The sequence below is a fragment of the Myripristis murdjan genome, chromosome 3 (genome assembly GCF_902150065.1).
Source record: "Myripristis murdjan chromosome 3, fMyrMur1.1, whole genome shotgun sequence".
Lineage (NCBI taxonomy): Eukaryota > Metazoa > Chordata > Actinopteri > Holocentriformes > Holocentridae > Myripristis > Myripristis murdjan.
The window spans coordinates 36,598,363-36,610,862 of NC_043982.1; the positions used below are offsets into that span (position 1 = coordinate 36,598,363).

Here is a 12,500-nt window from a genome sequence, read left to right on the forward strand (position 1 = left end):
CTGTGTGTGTGTGTGTGTGTGTGTGAAGGTGTATGAGAGAATCTGACTGAAGCCCTTTCCAGAATGATCATAGTTCAGTGATTTTAGTTTGTGTGTGTGTGTGTGTGTGTGAGTGAGAGAGAGAGAGGCATATTAAAAGAGCACTGTTCTACCAAAATGAACTTAGCAGAGAGATCTGATAGCGAGGAAGGAAGTGAGTGAGGGAGAAAAAAGAGACAGGGAAAAATGGCAGAGGTAATGACACAACACATAGAATTCATGTTATTTAATGAATGAGTGAGTGCATGAATAAAACAATATTCTACCTTATTTCCCTGGTATTTTGTTCGGTTAAAACACAGTGATTTTAGCCCATCTCACTGAAGGGAGCATTGAAGTAATGTGAGCCCAGTCCCTTCGTTATTTAGCATATCAAGGACAGGAATATTTTATGAACACTATTACACACCCAGAAACTGCACATGAATTTACATGAATTCGACATTCAGCATTTACATGAATACAAATAGTTTTTTTCTGTTTTATGTACAGTAGTACCGGGGGGGAAATCGCCATCTTTGTTAAAAAAAAAAAAAAAAAAAGTGTTTATTCAGCAGTTACAATGAGCATTTTTCTTCACGTTCTTAAACTATAAATGCAGGCTATGTTGGATACGTGGAACAGTTTCCTATGATAAAGTAAATCAGTAAGTCTCTAAGGGCTGTTTGGCTCAACATCAGTCAAAATCAATTTACAGTTCACTTACGGGCGATTCAATTCAGCTGTTCTTTCCTTTTCTGAACGATTCAGTTTGAGTTTGAAAACTACGATTCAAGTAAGCGATTCGATTCAGTACGCTACCTTTAGCCAACATTTCAGAAACATTAAATAAACTTTCAGCAACACTATCCTTTTTCTTCTCAAATGTATAAAAAAAAAGATTTAACATTATTTTTTATATTTGATTCAAAGCGTTTCATACTGATTCGAGACAAAGTCATAGTGATGCATTCTATTTATTTACTTTAGCAGATCAATTCAGCTGAATTGGCAGAATTTACAGCGAATTTTTACACCCCTATAGCCTCCAAATAGCCAGGATGATATTAATGACTGTGTTTGCTTGACATTTTTGAAGGTATCACCATATTTTTAATGTCTCAACATGTTAAGGCACATTTCATGTACTTGTGATTTTACATGCACAGATCCAAGTCATGACCTTTGCCGTGCCTTACCGTGCCGCCCTCTCTTTGGCCTTCGTCGGCATGTTCTAAAGCAGAAATGACATTAAATAATCTTGAATATATCAAACGCAGTGTAAACGCTCGCCGTATTGCTTGTCACGTTTTGTCACCACGCTATAAGCGTCTCGGTAACAGTAAAGCTCAGCGTTTGTCCTCATTATGACTCTTAGGAGCCTCGGTTCACCTTCAAAAGCCCAGGCATTCACAGACACACACACTCACACACACTCACACACACGCACGCGCACACACACACACACACACACACACACACACATACTGTAAGCACACAACCATACATATATACACCGAGGACTCTTGTCTAGGCTAAAAATAATACCTTTCCTTCTCTCTTCACATGGATACACACGAAAATACACACATTAACACACACAGATGGGCCCTTCCCTACACCTCCATACACACAAAGGCGCACAAGCATCTACATAATGCACACACACACACACACACACACACTTTTCCTTCCTCCTCCCCCTCTCCCAGTCCTTGTCAGTAGATTGTGTTATTACTATGCTAACCAAATCCTTATAAATGTGATTTAAGGCTTGGTGGCCCCGCACTCCTGTTTTAGCCTTCTGCTACTGTGGTTTACAGGAGAGAAGGGTGGGAGTGAGGGAGGGAGGAAGGGAGGTGTATATGGAGGGATGAAGAGAGAGAGAGAGAGAGAGAGAGAGAGAAGGAAGACAAGACAGAAAATGAGGTGGGGGCAGGGGAGAGGGATACAGAGAGAGAGAAAGGGAGGGACAGGGAGAGGGATAGAAAAGGCAGGGTTCAGGGTGAGGAGAAGGAAAAAAGAGGTTTGGAGGGAGAGATGAGGAGCATATTGACGGAGAGAAAGCGAGGTGGGGGGGCAGAGAAAGAGAGATGAATGGAGTTGGGCGGGCGGTTGCTGCGTGTTCCCTCAGCGTTGTGTTCGTTCCCTCCTATCCGGAGAGCAGTAAAGCATCAGTAAAATAAAAAACGAGGTGAAAAAAAGCATCACCTGCATCTTAAATGAAAATTTCAATTGAAAAACTTAACAGCCCTTCAAATTGCAGAATTTAACACGCGCCAGTAAAGCCTAAATAACACTCAACACTTAGAGGGGAGAGGGGTTACAGGGGGAGGGAAGAATAGGAGGTAACAAAGGAGGTTATTTTGGGTGGTTGGGGGGGCCGTATCAAGGTGACTGGGTTGAGTTGTGGTAATTATTTACAGTTTGGGACTTTCTGTGTGTATAACTGTCATCCCGCCTGTCTGTCTCTTCACACGTCTGTTGTTGTTGGACCAGAGAGACATCTTGATTTATGTCTGACCAGAGAGACAGATCGACAGTGGAGCAGACAGGCCGATGCGGCATGTCTAATTAGACAAACAGGTAGAGCAGCCATCCAAGCCTCTATGAAGAAAGATGGGCAGACAGACAGGCGTGCAGACAGACATGCAGACAGGCTCCTTGGTTATTCGTGGGGTTTGGTGGACCTTTGCTGGTAATTGAATCAGTGTGAGTGCTGAGTAGAGCTAGCATAAAAACCTGTTAACCCAAAAGGTCAACTCTCTGCATTGTTTATTTAGCAGGGAGACTGGAGAGAGAGAGGGGAGAGAGAGAGAGAGAGAGAGAGAGAGAGAGAGAGAGAGAGAGAGAGAGAGAGAGAGAGAGAGAGAGAGCAGGGCACAAAGAGAGAGTGAGGGAGAGAAAGAAAGATGGTAGGCATGAGGGTAGAGTGAGGGAGGGAAGGGTCAGAGACAGGAAGGGAGGAAGAGAAGCAGAGGGAGAAGGGGGTGGGGGTGTGGTGGATGGTTTGATGGTGGGGCTATTTGTGATCTGTAAAACCAACCAAGCTTTACATCACCAGTTTTATTCTGTTGTTTATTTGTGTGGGAGATGGAAAGAGTGAGAGAGAGAGCGAGAGAGAGAGAGAGAGAGAGAGAGTGAGAGTGTGTGTGTGCCTGCCTACCTCCCTGCCTGCCTGCCTACCTCTGTGCCGTCTCACTGTAGCCTATATACTGTGTGTGTGTGTGTGTGTGTGTGTGTGTGTGTGTGTGTGTGTGTGTGTGCATTAGTAAAGTGAACCCAGGCCTCCTGTGGTGTTATCAGTCTCATGATGTCATTAGACATGTAGACACAGCAAAAAATATTTGCTAAAAAAAAAAAAAAGGACTATAACATAACATTTATTAAAGGAACAGTTCACACAAAAATAATGTTGTTGTGTATACAACACACAAGGAGTTAACTGTATCTCTGTAGCATGACTCCACAGCCTTCAACAGTCTGTGGGTAGGGCTTTTTAGAGTTTCAAAATGTCAAAAATAGACAACTTTATTCCATAAACTACAGCCTGTCCAGCTGATTTGCATGTTCCAAAGTATAACATATACAGCACCCATATTTATTATCATGTATTATGTTTTTTTAAAATACTTTCTGCTTTATTGGATAGTGACATTAGAGAGAGACAGGACAGGCAGGGGAAGGGAAGAGGAGGGATGACATGCAGCAAAGTTCCTGAGCGGGACTTGAACTAAGGACTGAGCCCTAATATGTGATACACACCCTACCAGGTGAACCACTGGGGTTCACAGTAACATGCAAACAAGGGACAGGTCAGATTAAACGTTGAACTGTCTCGGTACCGGCACTGTTGTGGCCATTGTGAGCATTTACAGTTCTGCATTGGAGAATCGTGCGCACACTGAGTCAGCCTCTGAAACACTGGACATCAGCGTCCAGATTTTATTAATTCCGCGCCAATGAAGCAAAGATAAAAACAGAAACTATTTTGTTTCTGTTATCTGAAACCAAAAGCCCATTCCCAGACACATTGGGGATGTTTTGGGATATCTGTCACCATGGCTTTAGTGATATCTTGCAGTCTGGTCAAATTTGGGGATGAGCTGGCAACATCAGAACATATTTGCAAACTTCAGTTCAAGCCGGTGGAAGAGGGACGACAGCCGGTGTCAGGTTCTTCATCTCAGCGGAAATCAGCAGTTTTAACAAAAAATCCTAGGTGAGTCACTGACAGTGAGTTAGTATCGCAGTCTGTGGGAACTAAGGCCTATTAGTCTGCAACACACACACACACACACACACACACTCACACACTCTCATGTGAGCACATACTTGCATACACTCATACACTCACACACACATTTTTTCTTGCACACGATCATGCACACATACTCTCAGCCACTCATCTTCTCTCTCCCATTTTCACTCTCTCTCTCTCTCTCTCACACACACACACACACACTCTCACACACACACACACACACAGTGCCATCTGGGGAAGCCGTTAGCGGTTAGCGGTAGCACTTAGCGACGCAGCACGCTCCCTCAGTCCGCTCAGTCACCTTGATCTGCCTGCCCTTCACACAGCACCATTACTGCTATACCGCATCACTGTGGGTGTGGGCACGTGAGATTGGGTGTGTGTGTGTGTGTGTGTGTGTGTGTGTGTGTGCGTGTGTGTGTGTGTGTGTGTGCGCGTGTGTGTGTGTGTGTGTGTGTGTTGAGAGCAAATGTGTGTGTGTCTATGTGTGTGAGCATGTGTGTAAATGTGTTTGAGTGTGTGCTCTTGCATAATCATGTATGCACATGTCTCTGTGTTTGTGTGTGAGTGTGTGTGTGAATATGTGTGTGCACTTGCATGTGTGTGTGTGACCATTATGGAGCGGTACAGTGGGATGTAAATGACGGGTTGGAGGCATTACCTTTAAATGAGCTACCTTGGGGTGGAATATCACTCTGACCAGGCGTGAGTGTGTATGTACGTCCCTACATGTGGATGTGTAAGTATATGCATAAGTGTGTGTGTGTTTTTGTGTGTTATTTTATGTGTGTGTGTGTTTTCATGCATGGTTGTGATACTATGCTTGTGAGGATCATTTTGAGTTGTAGACATAAGAATTTAGGACGCTACAGGGAAGTGAGAATTGCACTGAACATGAACATGCAGTGCGGAGGTCCCTAACACACATTTTGCCTTTTTTGTAACTTTAAATGCAACATTAAATGAATTATGACTTCTGCTTCCTGGAAAACAGGATATCTTTAATGACCTCATGCTGCCCTTGTAGGCATAAGTACAAATTTCAACCAATTAAACCCTAAAACTGTTAAGCCGAGGCTTCAAATGAACTGAACCCACAATGCGGAACTCGGTTTCACAAACAAGGTCCTTTAATACAAAATAGGTGGCAACAAACAACAACAGTAAGACGGAGATCCAGCGGGGAGGCTGGACGTGGCAGGCAGGGTTCGGATGGACAGACAGGGTCTGAAGGCACGGGAAAAAAGTCAGGAGTCAAAAACACGAAGCAAAAACAGAATAGCAAAATGCTAGCAGAGAGAGCCGGGACGTTACCACACATGGAACACAACAAACTGGCGAAGAGTGGGCGTCTGTAGCAGAGTGGAGATGATCAGGCGGATGAGAACCAGGTGTGTGTGAGGAGGCAGGTGAAGGGGATGAGGACAATGAGCCAGCCACACCCAGCCTACAAACAAGGAAGACAGACCAACAAGCAAAACACAAGGGGAGGGGAAAACAGAAGGAAAAACAGAGACGGGAGGGAGGCAGCACTTAAAAAAGCGTTTTTGAACAATCCTGCCCCTCCGCCTGTCCCATTAAATAAAATCTGTTTCTCTCCTTAAATGGATGGTAAACTAAATTATGTAATTTTTTAACATGGCATTTATTCTCATCATTGGGTGTAGAAAGCATTGTGAAACTGTGAAAACCTGATGCCCTCTCTATTCAGAGAGAGGCCTGTTGGTTGTTTTGTTCCTGACTCAAATTTGCAGTTTTGCTGTGGAGGGAAAAATAGCAATCCAGTGAAAACACGACCTCAGATTTGATTTATCCTACCCTGTTTGACTGACACCTCAACTGCACCTTATATCCATTAGCTTCAACAAAGAGTAGTAACAGCAACAGCTTGTTAGCACTGGAAAAGGAAAAGGGTAAATAAAAGACAAAACAATAACAAAACAATATAAAAGGCAGGTTAAAGGTGTTTCAAAATAAGTCAAATTTTAATACACAGGCATTAAAATTTTTAAATGTCAGCAATAAGATGTGTATAAAACAACATAGAAAAAATATAATTAAAAAGAAAAAGAAAAAAATGTATAGGTAGTGCAAATTATATGCAAGGTAAACAGACATATTTTCAGCTGTGTTTAAAAAGTGTCCACTGAACCTTTCTGAGTTTCTCTAAGGCCTTGGTGTATGGTATTCCACAGTGTAGCTGTTTCAGATCCAATACAGCATCCAGTATTTTTTTTATTCCAAAATATGCCTACTAAACGATAAAAAGTTTTACAACTTTGTCTTGGTTTTTTCATCTGACTTTTTCATTGTTTTTCTTTAACCACCTCATTTTGCCTTGGCTCCCTGCCAACCATCCTCTCACCTATTTCCTGCATGTTGGGCGTTGTCTTTTCACTTTTCCAGAGAGTTTAAAGGTTAACAAGAGAGGAAAAATCAAGAAGAGAGACCACAAAGACACTTAGAAAAGCCACAAGCCAAAAATATCAGTTTAGCCATCGCACGCCCAGTTTGACACTTTAATAACTATTATCTTAGTAATCTTCTATTTGTATTGTTCATAGTTATTTTGTGTATCGCAAATAGTTTTGCACTTCATGCACTCAAGCCTTGTTTTTATCATAGTTAATTGGAGTCACTCTCTCCAAGTTTGAAAAACTGCCTGCAAGACATTTTTGAGAACCTTTTTTTTTTTTTTTTTTTTTTTTTTGGTTAAAATGATAGAGTTCAAGAATCTGCATCCTGTAGCTGTACCAAACAGCTGAAGACCTTCAAAGACATATAGCAAAACATATAGCCGTTTTCCTCTGGCTGTCACCTCGACAACCTTAATTTCACAGAGTGCCTCACCATGTTTAGGACAGACGGCTGTTCATCACCAACCATCAACCACAGTAACAGAAACAGTAGCCAAAAACAGTCTTCCATGCGTTCTTCATAAGAGTTGATGCAAAGACTTGTATCTTAAAGCTAGACTAAACACAAATTTTTTCAGAAACACACAGAGCTGCTCCACTCCCATCAGTTTGCTTAAAGACACTGACACTAAAGGATTTTTTTTTTTTATTATTGGAAATGAGGGCTATATTTTACTCTGAAAGGCTACTGTTGGATTACTTGGATTGCATTTGAAAAAGTAAAACTGCAGATTTTCAGCTATAAGGTAAGCTTTGAATAAACTTTTTTGTGCCTTGCCTCTTGCAGGGGCAGAGGCACTTGCCTGACTGATCTGAAATGTGTATATATTTATCTGCAGAATGTGAAGTTTCAGAGGAGCTTTGAATGAAGTTGATAGCAACAAGATGCTGAAATAGAGGACAGATACAGAAATCTAGAAAGCTCTAACCAGGCAGGAACAACAGGCTGGTAATGAATTATATGGTGGAAAGACCTAGAGTGATGACTCTGACATTGCAAGGTGTCATTTTACTGTCAAAAATGCAGATAATACTTCTTTACATAGCTTTAAATTATTCCCCCTTTTTCGAGTTGGCTTTAGTATTTGCCCCCACATTGTGTTTTTCTAACTTTAACTTTAACTTGAGCATCACTTCTCCATTGCTTCCTTCTTTTATTCATTCATTCATTCATTCATTCAGTATTGTCTCTACATATGTGTGTACATATACATGTACCCATTTATCCCCTACTCATCACATTAGTGTAGTTTGTTTGTTGTTTATTAAGTATCCCCATGTAGAGCAAGTTGTGTGTTTTCTTCATCCGAGAGGTGATGAAATCACTGTCTTTGTTCAAAAATCTTATTATACCAACAATTAATTAACTTATAGGTGGTTTTGCTACATAATGTATATATCTGTTACAAGGTGTGCATGCTGTAGATGAAATGCATCTGTCCTGAGATGGGCTTTTGATACCTGCTTCAGATAAAATTAAGTTGACATATTGTAGCACAAAGCTTCCTGCTTGTCTCTCACAAGCAAACATTCCTTGTGGCAGATGAAAAGAGTATGATACTTTTGTTTTCCGGGTAATTCCCTTTAGGCTGGAAAAACCGAGGCAGGAAGTGGATAAAGCATGCAAACTAATAAGTGGAAACTTTTACAGTAGCTAAATGTGTCAATGATATTTAGAGGGCAAAAGACAGGAAATCTTCCGTTATATTGTGTTGGGGATCATCACAGAAAAGAGCCATTCATTCTTCTGGCTGATCAGTCAATAGTGCATTAAGTACTCACTGGGAGTGTACATGAGTGTGTGTGTACATGTGTCTGTGTGTGTGTGTGTGTGTGTGTGTGTGTGTGTGTGTGTGATTATGAGTCATGTATGTGTTTGCATACATGAGTGTATTTGTGTATATCTGCAATGTGAATTTGTGTGTTCATGTCTATGTGTGTGTGTGTGTGTGTGTGTGTGTGTGTGTGTGTGAGCTCATGCAAAGACAATGGGCGGTTGCAAACCTGCTGTTAGTGAATGTATCACACTTGGAAGACCAGATCACCAACACTCAACCTCTTGAACTGCCCAGCCGTATTGAAACACACACAAACACATGAAAAAAAACACACAAATCCATAAATGCAATCTTCTTTGCCACTGGCACTCCAATAACTAATTTGAACTTAGTCTCTCTCTCTCTCTCTCTCTCTCTCTCTCTCTCTCTCTCTCTCTCTCTCTCTCTCTGTGTGTGTGTGTGTGTGTGTGTGTGTGTGTGTGTGTGTGTGCGTGTGTGTGTACGTGTTAAAATGTGTTTTTGAGAGGGAGAATAGAGAGAAGAGAGGTTCAGTGTTAATCCCTTGGGTAGGGATGGCCAAATCACTCTTTGTCCTTCTGATGTCATTCTTGTCGTTGCTTGTCAAATAATTCCTTAGACCAAATCCCTCCTTCCTCTCTTTTCTCATCTCTTTAAACACTTTCACTCATACACACACATGAATAATTTCCCTATCTCCCCTCTCTCATCTTCCTTTCTCTCTCTGCCCCTCTCTCCCCAGGTCCAGGACCAGTGGATGCCCCAGCTGTATCGGGGATTCATCCTCGTAGCGTGACAGTTTCCTGGCTCCCTCCTTTCCAACCAAATGGGCTCATAACCAATTACACCCTCTATCTTCACCCTGGCTCGAGTATTGCCGCAGCTCCCAGCCCCAGTCCTCTCTCTAGCCCCGGCAGTAACCTCAGCTCCAGCTCAGGTCTTCGCCCCAGCCCCTTGCCTGGCACTAGTACTAATAACGTTCCAGGCTTCAACTCAGGTCTTAACCTCAGGACAACATCCAGTCTTACACCAGATTCAAGCTCCGTGCCCATGTCTTCCATCAGCACAGGCATCTCAAGCACAATCCAGGGCACTTCCTCCAACTTGCTCACTACCCTCATCTCCAGCTCCAGGCCTGGTAATTTAGAGGGCAACCAAGTCAGTTCCAACACTGATAGCAACACAAGCCACGGCCCCAGCTCCATCTCAATCCACCCGACTGAATCCAACGGCATCACCAGTGCAAGCTTAGGCCCCGGCCCCTTACTGTCCAGCACAACCAGATCCAATATTATATATAATGCAAACCAAGACCTCACCCATGGCGTTGTTTCCAGTTCCAGCCCTCTGTCAGTAACTGTTCCTGGTAACACCACCAGTTACACCTTCCTCAACCTGCTGCCATACCAGAGCTACAGCCTACAGGTACATTATCCTGTTATGATGAGAACATTATATTACTTACAGTGTTATAAAACAATTTTGCTAAATAAATTCATTATATTACATTATAATACACTGCTGTAGGAATAGTGACTTAATATTATAAGAGTCATTTCAGAGTGTGTTTAACATTGTTTTCCAACATCTAGGTGGAAGCATGCACCAATGTGGGTTGTTCAGTGTCTGGGCCATCCCAGCAATTTCGCACCCCCCCAGCTCCCCCTGAAGGGGTCCCAGCTCCCCACCTGTACTCTGACACCCCCACCTCTGTCCTCCTATCCTGGGGAGCACCAGAGAGGAGCAATGGACCACTGGAAGGGTGAGAGACGATCATGTAAAGTCAAGTCATGATCTGTGATTACAAAATGGTGTGTGTAATGTTTTCCCGTGTGTCGCCATACACAGGTGGCTGGTAGAGCGGAGAGTGGCTGGTACTGATCAAATCTCCACAGTGGGCCATCTCCCTCCAGCCCCGCCCCCTCTCTCCTTCCTGGACTCTTCCTCTGCCCTGAGCCCCTGGACCAGTTACCAGTACCGTCTGGTGGCCAACACCCAGGCTGGCCACACTGCTGGTACGACTACAATGATGGAATTAACTGAAATTATCACTTATTTAATCCAGAAAACACCACTTCCTTAACATATTTTGATGACATTATTTTTATACATATTATAATAGATTGTGTAACTGTATATTATTGCATGCTTACGCTCAGGACCTTGGGTCAACATTACCACCAGACCTTCTCGGCCAGCCGGTCTCAATCCACCGAGGGTGACCGTCCAAGGGCCAGAGTCAGTCCAGGTAAGACCTGTGGGGTTTCAGCCAAGTTTTCTCAAGTGGAATAAAGAGAGGGCAGATGACCCGGACTGCTGACAAAGGACCAAAGCATGAGAACGCTGTAAACACACATATATGAAGGAAGACAATTTTGTCCTGAGTACTCCATGTCCACCATGCTGCTACTAATAGTGCATTTGTATTGGTAGTTGATAGTGCAACTGAAAGCATGTAAACTGCAAACACCATCTTGGAATCAGTGTGTGTGTGAGTGAATTTGCCTACACTTGTTCCCTTTAGTTTTGGTTCTTACATATACTGTAGGTAGGGTTAGTGCCTCCAGTCATGAAGACATCTTGTGGCTGCATTGCATTCTGGTCTATTTAGGCTACAGTGGGTGGACGAATTTGTATCCTTGTCACTATGAAGGATTTCTCCCTCTGTGATCAAAAATGCAAAATGGTGAGTCTAACCCTGATAGCATTGACTTTTGGGCCACATGTGGCATCTAGCTGGCACCTCTGGCTGAGATGTGGTAAGGCAAAACACATGAGGGCCACATCCTAACCACGTTGGTTTGGCCATACCTTCAAAATTGGAGGGAATTTCTCCTCTGGAACAGTTCTGTAATTGAAGCACTTGGCCCAGATAATAGATTTTATTTTTGGGCCACATGTGATTTGTAACTGGCAAATGTGATACGGCAAAACACATGAGGGCCACATCCTAACCACTTTGTTTTGGCCATACATTCAAAAAGTGACTGCCACCCCAATAGCAAATTTCCTTTGCTAGTAGAGGTCTGGCTATGTTATGGTTCAAACAGCTTGCATATACTTGGGCCAGATATGGGCCATCATTCGCTTCCGTAAATGGGCCACATCTTTGCTCTTTATTTGGGCCACATCCAAGCCAAAGGAAATTTGCTATTGGGGAAAGAGCCTTTTTTGTAGCTGCACTGGAAATATTCCAGTATGACTGCGCATATCATCTACATTTGTCCAGGTTTTCCTGGAAATAAGAAAAACCGACCATGAAACAGCAGAAAGGGATCCAGAAATGTACAATACAGAACACCTGCTTTAAAGTGTTTAGGGGTGTGTTTTACTGTAACGTGTCCATTCCAGATTGGGTTCCCAAAACAAGGCTTTATTTCAGTTCTAATTATATAAACACTCCAATGAAAATCTCTCAAGTCACTCAAGTTTAAAAGAGTAGGGAAGACAAAGCAATGTCATACTGATCTCTCTCTCTCTCCCTCTCCTTCTTTGGATTTAATGAGAAAGAAACACACTCAACTCAAGGTCCCCTTCAGAAGATGGGAGGGGCTGTGACCCTGTCTGAGGCAGCTTCCTTCCTGTCGGCCATTTTGAAGGAGGGGCCAGAGTTTAGTGCCAAGACTGGCTAATCCCACATCAAGGCCTCTCTGTGAAACCGAGACGCACACTCACAGGCACAGAAACAATACTGCACACACACACACACACACACACACACACAAATACCCATGCACACACACTCACACCTCTGCGCTAATGCTAACTGCAGAAAAATGCTAATGCCCGTCATCATTTCAGACACGCCTCTGTCATCTCCGCAGCAACACAGCTTTAGGGGTCGGAGACCTGAGAAGGAAAGTGTTCCTTCCTGGTTGTTGCTAATTGGACGGACAGGCGGGCTGCTTCCTGGTTACCAGCTGACCTTGACAGCACAGAGAGGATTTTGAGCGCCTTATTCTCAATACCTCTTTTGCCTTTATTCATTTTCACACTGAATATTGC

General features: G+C 43.0%; 1 protein-coding gene across 1 annotated transcript in view; it reads left to right on the forward strand.

Moving 5' to 3' along the window:
* Positions 1–12,500, forward strand: part of ush2a (Usher syndrome 2A (autosomal recessive, mild)) — a 277,638-nt gene that overhangs the window by 151,578 nt on the left and 113,560 nt on the right. The window contains 4 exon segments of the mRNA XM_030046799.1: positions 9,238–9,920; positions 10,088–10,257; positions 10,344–10,510; positions 10,655–10,743. Coding sequence (XP_029902659.1) covers positions 9,238–9,920; positions 10,088–10,257; positions 10,344–10,510; positions 10,655–10,743 — 1,109 coding nt within the window.